Raw genomic sequence first — 23,890 nt, forward strand, 5'->3', positions numbered from 1 at the left:
TTAGTTTTAAATGATCAAATTAACAATTAATGAGCAGAAAACAAAAATGCACAGTAAGAAGGATACACAACACAACTATACCCTGGGAAAACCTCCCTCTTGGAGGGAAAACCCAGCAACAAAGAATCTCAGATCTGATTAGAGTAAGGTAGAAACAGATTACAACCTTGCCCAGCTAGGGCACAAAACATAAGCACATAAACCCTACTTATCTGAACCTTGATTTTGATCTCAGTCCGATAATGACAATCAGAATATGATTTGCTGATGGATTGAGCTTGCACTTGGAAGATGTTGCACAGCTAACTCAAGGATTCAATGTCTTGTAGCAGATTTGGTAGCCTATAGCAGGTTAGGCAGCCTAGAATGACTTCAGCTGACCTAGCAAGATATTCGCCCAACCTGGAAACAATTTGCTGACTGGAATATCTAATTCGCTGCTGAAGGAACTTGCAGAATCAGAGATGATTTTTGCTTACAACTTGAATACCCTTGTGACTACAAGTCACCTTTCTTTAATATGGGATTATACACAAAGGTCGGCCACATATAATTTGGCACCAAGTTACAATAATACAAAATAGATATTCACACGTTATAACTTAGGTCTTGCCTTAAGCAAGTTGCATCAAATAGGTCATGCCCTATTACAATTACATGAATGCTACACCCAAATAGGGCCTGCTCAATATAGGAAATAATCGCTGAGATATACAAATATCAAGGCCGACAGGCCATTTGATATTTGTGTAGTAGGTCGGCCCCCAGAAGGGATCTGACCTAGCTACAAAAACGAACATGTAAAAAGTTTTAAATATTATTGTATTGAATCTACTGATGGTCAATGCGTTAAAAATAAAAACAGATTGCTAAAACACAGATAATAACATCTAAGAAAGCTTAAGAGAGCAAGAACTCAACAAACTATCCTGGGAAAACCCTCCACTTGAGGGTGAAAAACCCAGCCACACCTAAAGATAGATTTTATTGAAGTCTCAAAATAAGTACATATCTTTCTTACTTAGAATGCAATCATTTTAACAATGATTGATAATGCTCAAATAGAAGTTGACTATCAGAAAATCTGCTTACAAAAATAATGTAGAAGAAGATGCAATAGAACAAATCTGTGCACTCAAATGTTCACAGCTGAATGTAAATGATCAGCTCAGAAAATAATAGATACAAAGTCACAGTAAAAGACCCTTCAAAGAATGCCGATCATCTTCTAAATAACCCACGGCACATGAATAAATAACCTGCTTCAATAACCGATAGACTCCTCAAGAAGAAGGTGGAAGACGAGACGATAAGGACGGTGTCAGTTACACACTGGCATACATCATGAGCTGATGAAGTCCAACGAAAGAAAAGAAATGGTTTGCCAGCTAAATCAAAGTCGGTGACAACATTCAAGGACTTCGATACATGAAGTATGAACAGAGACAGATGTAATATGAAACTGTAACATTTTCCAGCTATTGAAGAAGCACACCGAAAACAAATAAGAGCCTGAGAATTCCATAAGTACGGCATACATGGTATCTTCTGAGGTTACCATCTTTAACACAATGGCATGCAGAAATATATTACAGGATATATTTTTAAAGCTCATGATCATGATAAGTATGTTTTCTCAACATTACAGTTAGTACGTTTTACAATAAGCTATATTACTATGTAACAATGTCTTCCTTCCTGAGATGCTTTTCTCGAAGCATAGGAAGAGAAAGACTGTTGTTTGTTTTAAAGATGGGGTCTCCAATTAAGTACTTTTAATAAGAAGGTTCTTCTTTTAGAACTACTGGTGCAAGAATGAAGGGAATCAATATAGAAAACAGATAGGTAATCTCTCCAATGAAGATGACCCCTTTCCCTTTGAGAGAGAATTGTAGTTAGTGTTCAATGCCTATTATAATTATTTTTGATAATATGATTTATCAGACTGTATTAATCATTTGTCAGTTTTGGGTAGTTATAAGAGTCGGTTGGTTGATGTTTGTGCTCTTCTTGGCAACCATTAGGTTTCTTAAATAGATTTTTATCATCAAGGGAGAGAGTATGATCAAGTCTGCTCCTTTGCTGACCATCTGTGGCCTACTTCTGTAATAATTCCTTGTGTGAATAAAGATATATTTTACTTAGGTGTTTGGTAATCAGATAGAGCAGTAAACAAGAATCTCCCAACAACCTTGATTGTGAGTAACACATGCAACTCATTGATTGTGAGTAAATCTGAGTTTAACTGAAAAAATAAAAAATAGAGAGGATGCCTCACTTTCTCCTCCGAGTGGGCCATTTAGATAATCAAGGTTGCAATCACTAGAATTCCAACTTATTAATTACTAACTCTAAACCCTAAATTGGTTTCTTGACCACCTACTTGGCTATTTGTATTGGTTTCTTGACCACCTATGTTGGTACTCCACCTATTTTGTTTTTGGTTCTGGCCTTTCTAGGAATTTCCTCTTAGAAATTTCTTTATAAACTGGTCTACTCTTGAGTTGCATAATCTATTTTGGTTGTTCGTGGACATTAATATAATTTATTTATCTTTATTCCTCTCTCAAAGAATCACTCAAAAATCACTAAAAAATATTTTCATAAAATAATAATGTAACTAAGTATAAATATTATTGATCAAACTGATTAATTTTAAATTCATGTAAAGAGTTTACAAGATGATCTTTCCATAAGGGAAATGATTGAGAATAGAAACACACAAGGAAAAAAATAGAAGTTACTTAAAACGACTAACTAAGATGACCATTATAGAAAGTTAGAAACACTACATTATTATTTTAATATTCTCTCTTAATGGTCATCCTACTAACTACCCTATAGAGTACTTGACATAATCTGTGGCCACAAATGCATAGAAGGCTGCCCCCTTCTCAGGATGCTTTGCGACATGAGCTTGTTGCTAAGACCCTTGCTAGTTTTGCAAGACTTTTGGATATGACCAAGTTTACCATAATCCTTCTACAAAAATCCTTCCAACATGATGTTGGGTAACAAATCCATCCCTCCCTTTATGCAAAGACACCAAGATTAGCTTCTCAAAATTTTTTGATTTTGGTTGACAAAAAAGTCAGCAAAAAACTTAAACCATGATTTTGTGGAAGAATCGCCGAATCGTGCAAAACCCTTCCATGATTTTGTGCAAAACAAAAATCAGAAAACTCAAAACCCTTAAAGTTTTCCTTCAAAAAATCTGCGATTTTCCTTGTTGGAAACCATTGCACGAATGAACGCTTCCGTGATTTCCAAAAGCAAACCACATTTTTCAATTAAAAAATGATTCAAAATTGTTATGAAAAAAAATCAGGTAGCAACACCATGATTTTTCATAAAAATCATAAAAAAAACTTTTGGAAATAAATTCCATGTAAATACTAATTTTTTTTGTCAAAAAGACTTAACCCGCTCTGATACCATGTAAATATTATTGATTATACGGATTAATTACAAAAGGAGATGAAAGGCTCCTTATAAAGAATTTACAAGACAATCTTTCCATAAGGGAAACAGTTGAGAATAGAAAACGAAAGGCAAAAATAGAAGTTAATAAAAACGACTAAGATGACCATTATTATTATTTTGATACTAAGCTCTAAGGTGCAAAGATGTTTTGACATTATCTCAATTTCCCATTTGGAAAATGCTTGTTTAAAATGCGTCCACTTTTGGGGCCACATTATAAGCTTTATCACATTAAATCTTGCCCCCTTTCGTAGGCATCACTTTTGGGGGGAACTTTATAACAATTTATCTCTTAAGTTTATAAACTAAAGTTACCTTTTAAAAATACTTAAGTGAAAATCATAAAATATTATTCCTCTAACCTTAAGAAACTCACCAAGGCACTAAAAGTGAAAACACTTCACTCTGTAGCTAAGTGGAAATTGAAGCTGAGACCAAGTGCCCAAGATAGTGCTTACTAAAATTAGCATATGCTAAAAATAGAGAATCGTCAGAACATACTGAAATAATTGTCTCTAGCTCTCTACGGAACACTTAGTTCCCTTCCCAATTCCTCTTAGCGTATGGGAACTCTAGGAATAAGCTAACGGGAAGCTAAATTGACTAGGTGCAATAAGGGGACATTACATTTATTGAGTACAATGAGACACTAAAGGGGTACAAAGTTTATCTACCTATTTAGTGGAAGGTGGCAATGGCCTGAGATGTCAAATTCAAGGTAGATGGATGGGCTTCCAGTACATCTGAGGCCTCTCCAATGATCGAAGAAACTGATACTCCTGCTGATCTATTTTTTGATCCAACTAAAAGTGTTCATCAATCAAGTCCAGAAATCCAATTCTAGTCCACAAAATTGCAAGGTACAACCAAAAACCTATATCAATCAACTCCAGAATCCAATTCTGGTGATACAAAATCAGAAGGTACAACATAAAGCCTACATAGCTCACATAATTTCTATAGGAGGCAGAAAAGTTTGTGAGTAACCCATAATCAATAAGTAAAGTTCCCAAGAATTTACTATTGATCTTGCTCTTATGTCTTCAATTGTTGATGGAGAACTTATTACTTTTGAGAAGACAGTAAAAGATTTTGTATGGTGTACAGCCATGCAAGAAGAGTTATTGTTCTTCATTTTCAGAAAAAACGTTTGGGAGGAGGTGCCTTGACCTGTGGTGAGCTTAATGATTTATTCCAAGTGGCTATACAAGAACAAGCATTCAGCTGATGGAACTACAGGGAAGTACTAAGTTAGGTTCATGGTTCAAGGATTCTCTCAAAGGGAGGGAATAGACTATGAGGAGATGTTTTCTGCAGTGGCCAAGAATACTTCTATTTATACATCCAAGCCCATTGTTTTAATCATCCAATTCATCTGTTTATAAAATGTTATCGCCTACTGATGCCATCATATGTTTTTGCTCCTTTTTTCACATTGTACTCTACTTGTTAAGGATTAGTTTCTTCATTCCTAAGGGTGGATACCTGCTAATTTCTACATGATATTAGAGCAGGCAGGACTTTCTTTCAAGACATCTGACTAATTATTTTTCCTAGGAGATCCTAATTTTCAAGATTCACACATATATTCCAAATTGCACTGAACCTTTTGGTGTTTTTTCAGAGAAGTTGGGGATTGCAATGAATGAGCTAATGCCCAAACTTTAGCTTTCTGTGATTGCCTTTTATCAAGTTAGTATGTTTCTAGGGTTTTCCTTAAATTTTCTGTATAGGCTGCAATTTTTGGAATTTATCTCATTTCTTTACAATTTCTGAAAGCTCAGTGAATGTTGTCTGGGATATGTTCTTTGAATTTTTGGATTTGAGACCAAACTTATCTTGAAATATTTTTGTTAAAGTTTACTCAAATCTGCATACTTCCACATGCTTTCTGCCTAATATTGCAAATACGATCATAGATCTGAAGTCAAAGGACTAGATCACCTTCAAGAAGAAACACAAATGGAAGAGGTAAAACATTAAGGTCAAGATGCTTCTCAGTTAGAGATGAAACAACAAGGGATGTTGAATTCTTTTCAAGAAAAGCATGATCCCAACTGTCTCTGTAGCAGGATGTTTCAAGGAGTTGTGGATGGGTAGAAAACATCCCCAGAGCCATCTCCTATTAAATAATTTGGGAAATGTCCTGGGTATGCTGCAGAAAAAGAAGGGTATGGTAGGTGATGGCTAGCCATCCCCCATGGTCCAGCCTGCAAAGAGTGCAATTTAAGAAAAAGACCCACAAAATGTAAGTTGCAGCAATATTTTTATGAAATAATTGTTGTCTAAGAATAGAGCACAATCCATCTCAATTGAATTTAGAACCCAAGTTATTAGTATAGATTCATTTTTGAATTTATTGATGTGATAATCTGGAAGTTCAGAATTGCCATGTTATGGTTCCCTATGTTGTAGAAAGACTTCAAAATTATTGAATTCAATATTTAAATAAGATAATCTACATGAATGGGCTTAAAAGTTTACTGCATGGTCTCTAAGCTGGGAGTGAGCTTTTCCTATTGCAGGTATCTGTATTTGCAGGTCTTTCTGAAAATCTTTTTTAGAAAGAGTCAGTCTAATACACCAATTTTCTTGTATGGTAGCAATTGACTAAGACCACACCAGTTTATTCAAGTTATGTGTATCAGCACATAGAAATATTTCTGAATCACGAGCAATGATAATTTGTACTGCTTATATTGTAGAAAGTGTCGTTATCTTCTTTGGTAGAGTACTTCCTTTGAAATAGATTCTTTCCCTCAGAATGAGACCAAACAAACATTGATTGTCTAATATTTAGTGCTGTTTGTACTCATGAAAAGTTAAAATGTGCAGCAGAGAAGAGAAATATTTTAACTCAACCAAGACTATAATTCAATCTGGCTTCTGGCATCAGTCTGTGATTCTAACATGATATATATGCTTGGTAAGATGCATCTATGGTCTTGAAATGAAAATCAAATAGTACTATTTGATTTTTAAGTACAGTCAACTTCAAGTTTTAGTTTAAAGAGATTGAGTCTAATAGCCAAAAAGATTGTACAGGCACAATAGAAATGAAAAGTCAAATAATCAGACATTGAAATGTTGATTTGTACATTGATTCAGGTGAATTCTCAATTCGGCTCTAATGTTTCGTAATATGGTTAGATAATGAATATGGTGAATGCCTTATTGTATGAATAATGGAATTTCCAATATTTGTATATTTTCCTGATTTGTGTGTCACTCTTCTGTGAATTCTCAATTCAGCTCTAATGTTATGTACTGGGGTTCTCGAAAATAATGATAAATGCCTTATATATGAGTAACTAAATTTCCTTGGATATTTTTTTCTGATATAGATGATGGCTATTTGATTTTGTTACTCACACAACTATTCATTATGCTAACCTACGTTATTGGTATGACTCAGATCATAAGACATTCATTGTGAAGAGTTTTAGGGATAAGGAGTACTATATAAATTCCATTCCTTCAAATCAAGTATGTTGTGCTTGACTCATGCTTCTGGTATTTACAATAGCTCGTAATTGATTTTTTGCTTTAAGTAAATGTTTTTTAAAATTTCCAGCATTCAGAAGCCGGGTTGTTAGTCAGAGGGAGCGAGGAATTTGCATCGAACAGGTACACAATTTCACCAGGACAGGCTTTTTTACTCGCTGCTTAGAATTAATAGATTTATTCTATATAACTTCTGAGTTTATCTCATTGAAGCCCTTGCAGTACCATCTTTTAACAGGGCTCACATAGTGATACCTGCTGGATTATCATGCATTAAGTTAAATTATTGATGTTTGTAGATGTTCTAAAGACATTAAAGTAGCAGAGAATGGTAAAGTTATGCACATACAACAATCTTTGATTTACATGCACGTTCTAGTCTGTCCAACTGCATGCCATCATTATTCATGACTCTAACAAGATAATTACTGTTTAATATGTTTGAACAGAATAGGTTGCGTCTTATACTGTACGGATGTGCATGATACTTGTCGCAATTCACAGTTTTATGAGATCTTTTAAATGCATGAAATATTGGATGGTTTCACAAAAAGATTGCAATCCATCAACAGAGCTTGGGTGATCATTGACAATGCATTGGAAAGGAATTTTTTTTTCTTTTTGATCGGTGAACACTTTTTGACTAGAGCTATGAACCAGTGAGGCCACATTTTTGAGGGACCTCATCCTTAGAGATGTATATAATAATTTTTCAATTTAAAAGTTTCATTTTTTCAAAGTTTTTCAAAAAAATCAGATTAACTCTCTCTCTCTCTCTCTCTCTCTCTATACTCCATGAGATTGCAGCGATCTTTGACTTCTTGCAAGTGTTGTTTTGCTTGGGCAGCAGATGCCTTAGCCTTCATTGCTCTTTGTCTCCACTTATTGCATGTGTCTTGTGTCATTTCCACATCATCCATTCTAGAATACAAAACATCAGATCTTATGTGGCTTTCCCGGCGGGGCAGGCATTTTTTTTTCCTTTGTCTTTGTGTCTGTCAGATGTCAGAAGCTGTTTAAAGAGAACACAGGTGTACGCATTCCAGGTTTAATGTAAGGAGGGCCTAGGCTATGCGGTGCTGTTTAAAGGGCCGCATAGCCAGTGCCAAACCATAATTGGTAATAATTATTTACAGACTCTAGATTAATACACTATTGTGTCTCTTGTTTAATACATCATCTACCTATCTTAATCTCAGCGTGAAGATTATGATGTGAATGTCTTCAATGGTCTCTTGCAGCCATACAATTTCAGCAGGGAAAAATTATTTACATTATGGCTCATATAATGCATGAGTTTCCATGTTTCTTCTCAGATCATCCCTTGTGAGAGTAAGCGTTTGTATCATGTCCTTATTTTGCCTTGCAATGGGTATGCATATTGCATCCCCAACCAATCCGTCCCTTGGATCTTTGCTTAGGTCTGCAAGGGATTTGGAGGATTCACCTTCTTATTATATTCCTCCAAACCTGTTATTATAAACATCATATATAATTATTTATTTTTTAAATTTTTATTAAATATTTCTTTTAAAAATTATATATTAAATATTTATTATAAAATTTATTTATCATAAATATATATATTAACATTTTTTTAGTTTTATTTTCTTTTTTCTAAAAGGCCTTGTGGCCTGTGTGCAAGCCATGACCTGTATAAATGTGCTGCCACATGTTGACGTGCGATTTATGACAATATCTAACATAGAATAAAGTTGCCCAACGGTCACTTTACTCTCTTGATCAAAGTTCAATCATATGCTAAGATTGCAATAAGTTCAAACGATTGACTCCAAGGTTCCGATTATGCAGTGGATGTGACTTAGTTGGCTTGATGTGATTTGCCGATAATCCAACGAGACTTGGACAAACTTAAAGAAGATTTTGCAATTTTATAACTTTCAAGGAATTTGACCAGGAATGATTTATCAATGAAAAGCTCTTTCTTAAGATTTTTGACTTGAAAATACTGAAAGTAAAATGAGAGAGGGTTTAGGAAAACTACTTAAAACCTAAGAACTTAGCAAACTGCAATGCTTCAGATAGATCAACCACACTTCACTTCGCCACGCTAAGACAACTACATGAAGTGGGTGCAATCTTCAAGGAATGTGTTTAGAGGATTTTAAATTATCAGCGAACACCATTAGAGAACAATATCCATGCAATGATTTGGATTAAAGACACATATAATGGCTGAGACCAACCTTACACTGTTAATAACAATCAGCTATTAACAAAAGGTATGAGCAATGACCCACCTTAGAACACTGCAATGAACTTTGTTTGCTAAAATGCATAAAACAAATCTACTCTAAGTGAGGAAAGCAAGACCATGCAAGCTTTGAAATAGGACAAGTATACACCATCAAAAGAACAATGTATTACAGTTTACTACTCCAAAAGATTATCGCAACAATCTTTCTCCCCTTACAAATGAGGGGATCACCCCTTTATACAGGCCTCAAGCCTTGATTACATGCAAACCCTATTTACGGTTTGACCCAAAAGATTCCACACTCAAGATGCAACAAGGTGGGAATAAAACGATAAATACCCATCATGGCCATTACAATAAAAAAATTTCTGCCCAAAATGGCATCCCCTGTGCATTAAATGCACCATTCTTCATTACATTTACCTAGCATGTAATAAATATTCCACCATTCAAAATTGCCCACAATGTCATGAATATTCCTCCATGAAAAAAAATCAACAATAATGCGTATCATCTCCTAAATGCGATGGCTACATGCAAAAGATGCTCCACTACCTTGGCATGCGTTGACCCAGCCGCCACTTAGTCAAATATTCCAGCCATGCATGTGCCATTATGTCAAAAGATTCTCATCTAGAAATGGACGACCATTATCCAACTCATTAATAGCATATGCAATGAACCTGGCGACAACGGCCTCTAATTCTCCTACAAAGACACTTGGCATGCTTTTCGTCCTGAATTCCATCAAGGCAATTTCTTCCTAGCACTTGGAGAAAAGCTTCTCCCAATCCGCCGCCATCTCCTGTGTCTTCTGCATTGTGCTGGAGAACAAAGAAACACCTTCCAAGTGTGCTGTGGAAAATGAATCGACAAAGAAAAACTCATGCAATCTGCCCCTAAGGAACTTCAGTCACCCTTCTGGAAAATAGTCCTTGCACTTTCTTGATTGAGTCTCTCAAGGAAGCAGGCTCCCTACTGAATCTTCCAAAATATTCTTTTTTGGTGCAGACAACGCAAGACCACCGCGGGAAATCATAAACATCATTCTTCTAGACGACTTTCCTGTCAATCAATGTCTTCTAGGGAATCTTCATTAGCACTTTGAGTTGCGGAATAGTTAAGTCCTGGTAAATGTGCACATCCTCCCACGAACCATCCACGACTTCTAGCCTGTTCAGGAATCTATGACTTCTAGAATGAAGGTGAGCCAAGTTCTCAATGATTCCTCCTGCTGAAGTGAAAACACCTTCTACCCACTCCTTAGAGCATTGAGCTCTTTTCCTAACTTCTTTGGTGCCATCACTGGATTCCTACGAAGAGAGGAGGAAAGGATGAAGAGCGGGTCTTCGTCTCCAAGTGGATGTTTGAAACTCCGCTCGTATTCACACAACATTCGGTTTCCATTCTTTAGCCTCTTGCACTTCTCTTTCATCTTCTTCTTTTTCTCCTTCATGGCCAAGGAAGATTATTCAAAATCTTCCAATACTTGTGTTGTGAATGCACGCCCCAAATCAACTTCTCTGATCACATATTCAATAGGCGTGATCTCATTTTTGTCTTTGTCTACCATTGGCTCGACCACGTTCTGGATCCGGATTCATCACGTGTGATCTTAGAAATTTTCCGAGTTGCCTTCTTTTTAGTTGGTTTATCCATCTTGCTCAAAAGTCTTTCCAATTCCTGCATGGGATCCATTTCTTCTTCCGAATGCCTTCTCATCCTTTCGCTGAGCCAATCATTAGCAATGGCTGGTTGATCATGAATTTCCGTGTGCCCTTGATCCTGCGAAATTTCCTCTATGTCTCCAAGAATTGTATCAATGAAAACATCCTTTTCTTGTTGTTCTGTACTAGGAGGAATTTCTCGCCTTTGAATTTCTAGCGGAACAAGTCTGTGAGAAGTGCTGGTGCTAAGAAAATCCTGTGCTAGAACATTACCAAGAACATTATCCTGAGGTTGACTTCGTGTAATCTCCTGTGTAAACATTTCTACTTTCTGCACACTGGAGGAACTGGCTGGTGATTGTGCCTCTTCCACCCTTGGCCTTTTCTGTTGAGGCTCTTCTAGCTGGATTTCTGGCTAGACATCTTTCAACTTCTTGGTTTTGGACTTCTTAGGAACATTCATTTCATTACTATGTCTAGCTCCTTGCTGAATTTCTCCTTCTTCAGCTTGGGCTTGCAATGATCCTTCTGTAGCATCACTATGGGAATCCAAATTCCCCATCAATTGGTAACTAAGGCGCACATTTCCTTCCCTCAGTGCCCTGATGTGCCAATTCACCCAATATCTCGTAAATTGCAAAATTGGCTGAGCCAAAACTTCTAAATCTTCAACTTCAAGTTCTGACTAGTCTAGAACTTGGATAGGTGTATCCTTCAACTTTTCAAATTCCGGCTGCATCACGTCCTTATCTTCCTTTACCTGATCTGGCACCTGAATGATATCACTAAGTCTAATCAAGTCAAGGGGCAATCTGGAAAACATTTTTTTCCTGATCTCAAGATCATCCTTGGCATTTGTCCAAAAATCTTCCAAGTGAAATTTATTCCTGAACTTCATTTTGGTGACCATTTGGATTTTATTATATGGATCAAAGAAGGATCTGGACGTATGGAATGTCAATTGGTAGAATGCCAATTCCTCCAAGGACTTTTCTGCAACCGCCAATGAAAGACACAATTCAACAGTCACCTAGGACAATAGGGAACTCAATTGACAGCTTCCTTTTCTTTTTTTTAATCATGTCGTAAGCAGTGAATTGCCTGGTGATCTCCAGTAACACCAATTTGCCCGTAGGTTACCTTGGAAGTTTGTGTGGCTGGAAGGAAAATCCTTGGGCCCGGATATAAGTAAATGTTGGAAACTGGATGTACAAGGCCCCAAATTTCTGTATCAGTGCTCTGGCCTCCAAGGACACCCCCGTGCAATAGTCTGGTTAAATACATTGTGAACATATATCATTCACCAGCTTGAAAGAATCAGTGCTATACAGGTGCAACTGGGGATAGCATTCATCTTTTTTGTATGCTTTGTTAAGCTTTTGCATTTTAGACTGTGCATCCTTATTATTGTAGTTACTCTTTTAAAGATTGTAGGGATTAACACTTGTTTGAATTACCCAACAGTACAGTTGGTATAGACACAAGGATACTTCCGTAAGTTTTGCATGATTGAAAATTATCTTAAAAAATCATTCGTTTGTCTGTTCAGAATTTGTGTCATGATCTGTCAAGTTGCTGATTGTAGATTATAAGGTATATACCCCTTATTTATGTGTATATGTAATTCATTCCTTGAATATTATTTTTGCCACTGTACCTGTTTGTTATTCAAATGAACATAGCTACAATAGATTTCTTTCTTTATACACATACATATTAATAGTTATTGTGCTTTTCTATTCTAACTTCTACCGTTAAGGCTCATAGAAATTTGGTCATATTTGAACATTAATATGATTTTCTCTTGGTTTTCATCCTTAAACATGTGTATAGGAATAAATGCAAGCTAGTGATACTTCGCTAATGTTAACTTTAGTGATCAGATTGTAAATCAATGAGCAGAAAATTGACATACATAGTTGCAGAGAACAATGTGAATGCAAGAATACAAAAGAGACAAGACACAACACATACCCTGGGAAAACCTCCCTCTTGGAGGAAAAACCCAGTAACAAATCAGATCTAGATCCTTTTATTAATTGTAGAATACAATGGCAATAAAGATCAGATTACTTATCTGATATAACTGTCAACCTAGGGCAGAATGACCAGCTAGGGCACAATGTAACAGCAGAAGATAGCAGACTTATCTCTTTCTTATATAAGAATATCATCAGCATACAGCTTCCAGCTCTTCGTAGTTCTTCACTGAAGATTTCAGACCTAATGGTGTTTGTAGACCTTCAAGAGGAACTCGCTATCCTCTTCAATGTATTCACTGTCCAAGATCGCATGTATGGCAAATGCTGATGGCAGAAGTAATTCGCTGATTCCTTGATCAGAATTCGCATTGACCTTTTATTGCAGAGCACAGGGTCTTCACATTGATTGTCTAATATTCAGATTGCCTGATTGCGTTTACGACTAGTGATATGCTTGTGCATATATACAAGAGGTGAGCCCTATCTTGGGTCAGCCCAATCCATCCTTGGAGCCAACACTACAATATTAGTTCCACATGCCACCATAAGCATGGGACCTAAACAATATAGTTTCCACGTTACAAGAGCCCACGCTACATAGAGATGTGCTAAAATAAGATATAGGACCACACGTTTGGAGAAGGGATGCGTCCTTTTCATAATACAATCATTTGGGCCCAGCCCATCATAAATGATCAATACATAAGACTATACGCCACAAAATGTGTGTGCTGGAGATAGGTCCACACGTTGGACTAGAGATGTGCCCCTTTACATGTTAGGTCCAGCCCTTAATGGTTTTACACATTACATATAAATACAATAGATAGGGCCCTGCCCTATAAGGATTCGGATGATGCCTTAAGGCAATCCAAATCCTATTTATTTTCCTATCCTAGTTACACAAAAAAAACCAACAGCTAAAACTTAAGATCTTGGGAAAGTTGTTAATTCTTGATTAATTTAATAAGGATAGATACCAAGTTTGATGTAAAAGGACAGCATTCAATAAACTTGCCCTCTATTTCCTTGGATTCTATGTTAGGAATGTGTCAGATCATTATGAATTTATTTCATTCTATATATATACATTTACAGTGATTGTACTTTACTATTTTAAATCGTACCTTAAGTCTCATTAACCTACCCATTTCTTTCTTTTCCTCCTTTGACATATGCATATGCATGTATGAGGCAGTTAATACTGTGTTTACTGAAACTTTATATTTAGAAATGAAATACCTATCCGAGAGAAAAGTCCAATATTTGATAAACGTGCCCATTATTTCCTTGGTTACTAGGCTAAGGATCAATATGGCGAGTCAGATAATTAAAAGATCATTTTGATGGAAACTAAGTGCATTGCAAAAATTGACATTATGATATTAATATTTAAAATGTAAGTAGAGGAGGCTGATGATATAATAAAAGTGAATCTTGACTTGTGCCAGTTTATCTACATAAAATGACAGATAATGTTGAAATACTAAACTGATTTCATGGCTACAACAAACATAGAGAACAAGACCTAGCTAATTATCAAGATTCAAAAGTAATTGGCAACTAAAATAGGACTTGTATAAAGTTCATGTACGGGCAATGGTTTCTACTCTCATGGATACTATAAGCTGCAAGTAAATTGAGAAAAGACTTTAGTCAAATGGTTATGGGTTTCATTGGGTTTTTATTGGTATTCAGACAATTTAATGCTGGAAACCAAGTGGTTTCCAAGTATTATGTTAATTGCGTGCTTTTCACTATTACAAATTTGATGATGATTGATGTTTGCACAGCAGCACACTAGTTTTTATTTTATGTGAGAGACACTATACAGCACATTTTGCTTTGCCACATGTGATACAACTACATTTTAACTTTTCTTTACTCATCAATTAAATTTTATGATCCTTAGCTATTGTAATCAGTCCCTTCCATGTCTCGTGCCCTTGGAATCGGAAAGGACTAAACCTATTCTTTGGTGTGCAATGCACCTAAGTTAGACTGCTTGTTTTTAATTAATCCCTTTTGTTATGAGTTTAGGATTGGAATCAAGGGCATTTATCCTCTATCAAAGTTACAAAATTTTGATTTTTATGTTGAATACAGAATCTTCCCCTTTAATTATTGTCAATGAGCTGGCTTCCTTTTTACCAACTGATTATTGAGTAACAATTTCAGGATAGAGTTAAACCATAAAATTTAGCTGTGATCCTTCATAATAAATCTTTTAAATTGATTTAGCATGAGCCATGCATAATAAAAATCTTTAAATCAAGGCATTAAATTCAATTTGGAAGGAGTTACAGCTAGTTGGATCTTCAGAATCATAAGAGGAAAAGGGATCTCCAATCTCACAAAGTAACCTTTTGGTACTAAATTATCCTTAACATTTATTGCCTGTTTTTTCCGAGTCCTAAATTTAGTCATTAAATTCTCGTTTAAAAGTGTTCTTGTTTTTCTAAAGTCTTTAAATCTTGAAATTGTTTTCTTTCTGTTCACAATCTTTAGGTATCTGTTATTACTTTATGCATCCTATTCTTTGGACAATAACAGTGTAATACACTTCAGGTGCCTTAGTTGGAGACAAAACAAGGGTAACATTAAATAATCTTTTGTGGTCTCCCTGTAGAATATTCTGGCAAATAAACTTTTTCGATACTGGATACACTGAAATCTTTACTCTCGAATACAAATGCAGTTAGTTGTGTGAGACAAAACAAGGGTAACATTAAATATTCTTTTGTGGTCTCCCTGTAGAATATTCTGTTAAATAAACTTTTTGGATACTGGATACACTGAAATCTTTACTCTCAAATACAAATGCAGTTAGTTGTGTGATGCAATGCTGAAGTAATGTTCTCTAACAGTTTATATTTATAGTTTCTGTGTAGATTTTTTTGGAATAATTTTCTTAAGATGATTTATAATTTTTTGGCTGGGTGCAGTATGGATGCAGCAGTTCTTGACCTTGTTGCAGATGACAGTGCTGGTTTACAAAAACAGAAATCATCATATCACTGGGACAAGGTACAGGATTTTGTTTTATTACTGATTGTTTTTAAAGATAACAGTTTATTTGATTTTTTTCAACTGTCTTTGGCATATTTTGTATATAGTTTTTGCTGCTGTGAATATGATAGGCAATTTATATTATATCTTTCTTACTGTTTATGTTGTAACGAGGTGGTTTTTGGAATTCTTTTGGATGCAGCGTAGTAAGAAGTATATCAAATTAAACAATGGAGAGAGAGTAACAGCGTCGGGAAAGGTTTGTACTATTGATTTTTTACGTATACACCTGTAACTTTGTTGCAGACTAATATTCTCATTTTTAGGTTTTTATTACTAATATACATGATCTATTATCTGAGGATTATATATGCTCTTATGGTTAATTTTGTTAATTTCCTCACCCGTGTTGGGAGGATGTATGATGAGGCTCTGGAACCATTTTGGCTAAGGGTTCTGTCTTTGATGGAGATCTACTCAGCATGTTATGTCTTAAGGTGGCCTCTTATATGTAGAGTATGTTTGATGGGTCTTTAGTTCAGGGCATTGTCACGATAATTTCCCTGGCTTATTTCTTGACCTTGGCTTACTAGATTATTGTTTGAGGAATCATCTTATTTGACTCATTTTTGTTAATGCTTATATATCATAGTAGTTGTCAAGAAATCAAAGATAAAATGAATATTCAATCGTTGTTCTTCCATCTCAGAAATGTGGTAGATGTTATCATTACAAATGAATGCTGTAAAGCACATTAGTTTCATGCAATTATACTTCCCAACAAGTCAGATACAAGGAATCTACTATCTAGGTATTTATTGACTAACTTTGAAATTGTTTTTCGTTGTCTTCATTTTCAACATGGTTCCTATACCATTTTGTAATAGCAATCATTCCACTTTAGATGCCCAAAACACTGATGCTTGTTAAATTTATGTTTGTTTCTGCTTTCTTCGTGGCCTGGAGGCATGAGCTGATTTCGTTTGTTGCCAGGAAACCTCATCATAGGAATGTGGACGACACACCTCTCCCGTACCCATAATTTCTGGTGACTACTCATATTTTCTAAATTAATTGGCATCCCTGTCCCTGTACTGGTACCCCTGCCTCTCCTGGTAACCATGGTGTCTGCAGGAGATGGAAAGGTTTCTGCAATAGGTGATGTTCATCTCACATAGGGTTAATGCAGTCTTCAAGTGCAATGCCTTATTTGCGAATCTGTTATCCATCTGTAAAGAGACTTAATTTTCATGTTCATCCCAAATACTGTTGGGTTGTGGGTAAACATATTAAAATTTGAAACCAAATGTTTAGAACTTGTAAAGAAGCAAATGTTCTATGTAACTATATGCTTGTCTTTTTTGCATATCTGTCATCTGAGGCACAACTACTTATTCATAAAGGGCTCCAATATCTCAGGTTAAGCTCAAGAAGGGCTGGGGCAGGAGAAAATATTATAATTTCTGAATAAATATGTTTGTATATGACATGAAATGATGCAGCTTTTTATCCCTAGAAACAGAAAACTCTATTTCATTGATAAATTGACCAATTTTTGCAGATAAAAAATGAAAGTGGTTCAAAAGTAGACCCTGGCAAGGGTGGTCTATACAAAAAATGGAAAGAGCGCTCACACATGCAAATATCTGCTCAGGGACAAGAGGATAATGCTCATGTGGAAGGCAGTGAAGGTGGGACAGGTAAATTTTTGTTCTATGTTTCCCCCTCCACCCTCAGGTAATGTAATTTAAGAGTTCTTTGCCTAAGCATTTTCATAAGGTGGTTGAGTGAACCAGATAGAATTTCATATTCTAGCTTTTTAATGATGTAGTTGGGTAGACTAAATAAAATTCCATGTTTTCAGTTGCATGAAACTGGGTCCTAAAGCAAATTTTAATAATTGAAATTGTTTTTCCCAAATATTTCTGTATATTGCCCTAATGTAACAGGCTATATGATTTTCTTAGTCCTTGGAATTCTGAAGGCAAACAGTTATGCAATAAAATACATGAGAAAGAGTAGAGTACTCTTGCACATTCCACTGGCTAGGATAGTGTTGCAATTTTGAAAATGTTTCTCTTCATATTAATAAAAAATTTAAGAATTGCAAAACTTCCCTCAATCTAAGTTACCATTTCTTGGGGAAAAGGGCTGGGTCCGGGTCCTGGTTCTTGTCTGGTCCTTGTCCGAGCCTGGTTCTCCTGAGAACCCGGCCACCTGGGCAGGACCTGGGTGGAACCCAGGGAGATCCCAGGCAGACCTGGGAAAACCAAGGCTCGTGGGTTCCCAAAAACGGGGTCCATGGGTCATAAAAGTCAAAAAAACAATTAAAAAACAACTATGTATCATTTATCTGTTATCATTTACGTATCATTGTATGGGAAAGTTACATTGTATGTTTCATATTTGTATGTTTGAACATATATATATATATACCTGTACGGACGTACCTGTACCCTTACCCAGGATTTTTTTTTTTGCTGAATCCGTGAATCCGTATCTGTATCCGCACCCAAATCAGTAACTTAGCCCTCAATCATTTACCAATTTTTTTTATACACTTAAAATTGTGTATAAAACAATGCATTTTAGAATTCACCAGAGATGGCTGTATTCATCTCCCTATGAATGATTAATATGCATCAAACTCTTGGAGATAAATTATGCTTTAAGTGCATGTGTATGTATATATATATATATATATATATAAATATATATATAAATATATCTTTACTAGAAACTGTCTTGTGGGGATGTGGATGGAACGATGGGGTCACGATTTTAATATTGACACAGTTCTGATTTCTTCTATAAACTAATGACTCTCTGAACTTCTATTTAAGAATCTGTGCAAACTCGTTCAAAATATAGGAAAAGTCACTAATGATCTTTGTTTGTCTTTGCAGACAATCTAGCAAGAGGAGGAAAATACAGAAATTTTGGAAGGTTTAAGAATAAAAAATCAATTCCCAATGCCAATGTCCGCAATGAACTTCGGAATGTTGAGCAAGTACGGAAACAAAGGCAAAGAAAAGAAACAAAGCAGATTCTTAGTTCTAGTAAAAAAGAAAAGTTCGGAAAGGGTAGAAGTGGAAAGGGTGGCAAAAGTGCAAAAGGCAGTAAAAGTGGGAAAAGGCCATTCAAAGGAAAAAGGTGAAAGGAAGTAAGCATGTTAATTTAAGTACAGTTTTGAAGTTAATTTATGTAAAATTGAATTGTTATCAAAGTGGATAGCAAGTCCACAAGTTGTGTCTAATTCTATGATGGAGGGTTTCCATTTATATTAAGAACATGTTATGGGCACTTGAGATGCAGATGTCAAGTGCTTTATGATATTGAGATCTTGTATATATATACGTTTAAGTTTTTAACCATTGATGCCAAATTTACACTTGCTGATTCATTCACTGTTGTGTTCATTAAAATTGCATGCTAATTACTGAGTGCCAACACCATTGTTTGCAAACTCTGAGTACTCTCCGAGTTGCTGAGTTGCCGAGTACTCTAATTTTTTTCCTGGGCGAGTTTTTACAAGTTTCTCTAAGGTTTTTATAGACATAGGAAAAACACAGGTAAACATGCAGGCACAGGTAAAAACACGATGGTTTGCAAACTCTGAGTACTCTCCGAGTTGCCGAGTACTCTATTTTTTTTCCTGTGAGACTTTTTACAAGTTTAACTCATGCTTTTTTATAGACAGAAAAACACGTGTAAAAATGCCAGCGCAGGTAAAATGCTAGTTAAAATGCGTTTTCACACATTGTTTTGCCATAAAACCATGTATTTCTCTTTGAAGATATCAATTTATAATTTAACACATTTTGTAATTGAATTTTTGCAAAAAAAAAAAATGTTTCTCTAAGAATTTTATTTTTTAGTACTTTTTAAGTTGCCAAGTTTTTGTTGAGTCAAAATTTTTGGTCTTGTCGAGTACACTCTGAGTCCGAGTCTGCAAACTATGGCTGACACCATGTTTGTTTATTTAGACAGTTTTGTACTCTAATGAGTTATGTGTTGCCTCGAGCTTTTTGGTAGGCTGAGTATGCTCTTAACTGATGACCTCTTTTTACATATACAAATACCATCCTTTTTCTGCTGAATAAATAAAGTTTTACCTTCAAATGAAAGATTTCATGTTGCTGCATATTTCTGTTTTTCTGTTTATCGATTTAGCCTTTGTGATAATCAATTTCAATACAGAAGTCTATTCATAATAATCAAATATGGGTTTCTCCATTGAAATCAATTAAGATAGGACCATACTTTTAAATTCAATACAGAAGTCTATTCATAATAGAATTGCAAGAAGGTTGTTATTTCATCTTTGTGCAGATGGAACAACTTTGGACCTAAATGTAATAAGATGAAGAAATTTTTCTCACAGATGTTGCCTCCAATCTATAGTAAGATATGAGAAAGGAGTTGACTGTATTAGGTCTTACTCTATTTTCACACACTTGACTATCCAGACACCTTACCATACAATGCTAATTCCAGAATGTCTCAACCAAAATCTTCTGTCTGAATTTTAGTAAAAACATCTTGGAAAGTTTCGGGGGTTATAGATGGCTCACCAAATCATGGAAAGAGGTTTTCCTCCCAGATGATACAAAACTATGCTTATATGCATAGATTTTTGAAGTGTCAAGACACACTGTACATGCATGTCCGCATGTATGTAAACTATGTTTGAATGGAGGGAGGGAATGCTTTCTCTCAAATGATATAAAATTATGCTTATATGCATAAGTTTTTTGAAGTCTCAAGACACATTGTACATGAATGTCCGCATGTGTGTAGACTATGGAAGACAGAGGAATGGAGGTAGGGAATGCTCTCTCAAATGGTATAAAACTATGCTTCTATGCATAAGTTTTTTAAAGTATCAAGACACATTGTACATGCATGTCCCCATATTGCTTTGTATAGTTTGAGTTGGCCTTGTGGTGGAGAATTTGTACTCTTAAAAGAGAGGTCACAGTTTCAAATCCTACAGGGCTTAAGGTATATACACTTCATTTGTAGCACCTTTAGGTGCCTCCCACAAGGAGTATGGGGTAGTCCCTTATTGCTATAAGCCATCTGTACATATCCATATAGAGACTGTTTGACATAGAAATCGAGGCAGGGGATGCAAATTTGGTCCATTTATAAAAATTTAACCCTCTATCCATTTGATTCACATCAATGCCACATCAAAGGTAGTGTATCAGTTAGAAGGTATCAACTTCTCCCACTTTTTAGTTTATTAGGTCAGTATCTTTTCTATATTATTAAACAATGGGCTAATACATATTTGCTTGCCACATGTAAGTTCATTCTTAGCCTAATGAGCCTGCACTTTAAATATTTGGATTCAAAGACAAAATTTAATGTATATAGTTATCTGCATCATTCCGAAATTGTTAATGATTAAAAGGTGAATAGGCTTTAATGAGCGAAAACCCAGTTACATCAAAACATTGGCATAAAAATTGTTTGTGTAATGTTTCTGGACTTGATTGTGTGAGTTTTTTTTTCATCAATGTTTCGGATCACATTCTGTGATCCATCATCAAGATGAAGAGCACAAGGAGAAGAAAATCACACAATCAAATCCAGAAGCATGACACAGACTAATGGATTGTGGAAATATATCGACATTGATAAAAATTGTTGATCAATAACAAACTAACAAACAACTAGAAAAGGTTTTGAAAGGGCCTAGAACCTTGTACAACTCACCTAACCTACATAATGTCATTTTCCATCCTTGCAATTAGCACACCCTCTGATTTGCCTTGGCGATATCTATATTGACTACTGTTAGGATTTAAGGCAAACTGGAGCAATAAACAATATTAAATATAATGCAGAACAAGAGAGGCAAAAATAACAAATCACAATAACACAGATTTAGGGTGGTTCATCCAATGTGGGTTATATCCATAAGAGAAACATCCGTTCACTTGTTTTCTATTATCTAACGAAGAATAAATTACAATATGATAATTTCACAAGAGGCAAAAATAACAAATCACAATAACACAGATTTAGGGTGGTTCATCCAATGTGGGTTATATCCATAAGAGAAACAACCGTTCACTTGTTTTCTATTATCTAACGGAGAGTAAATTACAATATGATAATTTCACATTAGAGAACCACATGAGTTTCTATAAGAGAACCTAAGGACATCAACAATTGTTAAATCTACAGATTAAGCCACATTAAAGTTAAGTCTTCATTATTGAAGCTAATAAAATCCATTTTAGGCACAGTTTATAGCCTATCGCTAGGATGAATAATAAGATTACATTAGGGAGCTCTTTAAAAGATAACTCTAGTTATCATGAGGTAGAGACACTTGCAAATATCGGTGCTCATGAATAACAAATAATTATCATATAATAATTAATTGTTTTCTTGTCTATGTTAAATTATTTCCATTCACTTGTAAGCCTTGTAGAAGAGACAGATAGCATGAATTCCGACTCAAGGTTTTTAAAGTGTAGAGAAGTTTACATCTCAGTGCACTACGAAATCCATCCACTGAAGATAAACTTGATTCATTGTCGAACATTTAAGGAAGGCTATAGATTGTGAAGCGTTTAGAACTCCATTATTCATATGTTTTGTGATAACCAGTGGGAAATAATTAAATAAATACATGGAAATAAATGAATGCTCAAATGAAAACTCTAGTTATTTTTGTATAACTGTTAATTATTTTTTTATGGCCTCTACCTCATAATGTGAATGGGGTAATCTAAACAATTAGCTTGTAGATGTAAAGTTATGTCATTATGATAGTGATATGATAACGATCCACAAATGTAGCCGAAAGAGACAGTCCCAATGTTCATATAATTTTATTTGAAAAACATATTAGTTAGCCCGTACCATTTTATGCTACCTAGTGCAACATCACTACTCTCTTTAATAGACGAGGTAACCAATAAAAATTTAACATTGATTATTTACATTATACGTCATATTAAGCCCCCAGGGGAGTGTGGGCATCTATGGCTATGGTACTGCATTATTGTATTGAATAAGAAGCAAGATATGAATTTGAATTGAGTTAAATGTGTCATATTATTGTGTAGTTAGAGAACCGTACACAGTCGCAATCAATTATGTAGCCTTTTCTTAGAAAGCTTAAGTTTTAATTGCACGAGTGTTGGAAATAATAATGTAGAAAGTGATCTTAACAGCCATGACTAACAATTCAAGAATTAATGAGATGGTTTCAATATATTGTACCCAACTTTAGGGCCCATAAAGGGTTGACTAGCTATGCGGTTCAGTTATATGAACAATTGATAGATGAAGGACAAGTGCATGAAAAAATAAATTAATTTGCTCATACGTTGGATTTTTTTTTTTTGGCAATAGTAGTCATGTGATGTGCTCGAAATGTGATACACAAGTTGTGTAATTTTTTGTTGAAGAGATTGCAAATAAGAGTATCTTGCAATGTAATGAGCTAGAAGAGATTGCAAATAAGAGTATTTTGCAATTTAATGAGCTATGTCAAATTGCATTGTATGTGATTATGTCAATTGCCAATAGAAGGTTAGATTAAAATGCTATAGTTTGGAAAGAAAAGATAAATTTGTAGTATGCTATCATTTGGTAAGAAAAGATAAATTTGTAGTTGAAGTGAAATATGTGTTAAAAAGATAAATTTGTAGTATGCTATAGTTTGGTAAGAAAAGATAAAATTGTAGTTGAAGTGAATTTTGTGTTAAAAAGAAATAGTAATGTGATACACTTTTTGTATACGGACAATTACCTTTTTAAGTATAGAAAATATTTTATTTGTGTTTAGAAATAATTATGACAAAGGGGTCCCATGTTAAACTAGCATTGAGATCAACAATCAATTGATGCTAGGATGTTCAATAGAGGAATTGAGCTGAAGATTACATGAAAAGTAAAAACCTATGATAATATTTAGACACAAAAAGCAAGACTTTGGAAATATACACATTTAGTCATGCTAGAGAAGAAAAAACAAGCATTGAACCATGACAACTTGAGAG

General features: G+C 35.0%; 1 protein-coding gene across 1 annotated transcript in view; it reads left to right on the forward strand.

Annotated features, from left to right (window-relative positions):
* Positions 1–19,254, forward strand: part of LOC131027893 (putative DEAD-box ATP-dependent RNA helicase 29) — a 62,587-nt gene extending 43,333 nt beyond the window's left edge. Inside the window, exons 6-11 of the mRNA XM_057957998.2 lie at positions 6,899–6,969; positions 7,058–7,110; positions 15,800–15,881; positions 16,066–16,122; positions 17,425–17,563; positions 18,770–19,254. Coding sequence (XP_057813981.1) covers positions 6,899–6,969; positions 7,058–7,110; positions 15,800–15,881; positions 16,066–16,122; positions 17,425–17,563; positions 18,770–19,020 — 653 coding nt within the window. The 3' untranslated portion in view covers positions 19,021–19,254. The remainder of the gene's footprint in view (positions 1–6,898; positions 6,970–7,057; positions 7,111–15,799; positions 15,882–16,065; positions 16,123–17,424; positions 17,564–18,769) is intronic.
* The last annotated feature ends 4,636 nt before the right edge of the window (positions 19,255–23,890 follow it).

The sequence above is a fragment of the Cryptomeria japonica genome, chromosome 1 (assembly GCF_030272615.1).
Source record: "Cryptomeria japonica chromosome 1, Sugi_1.0, whole genome shotgun sequence".
Taxonomy (NCBI): Eukaryota; Viridiplantae; Streptophyta; class Pinopsida; order Cupressales; family Cupressaceae; genus Cryptomeria; species Cryptomeria japonica.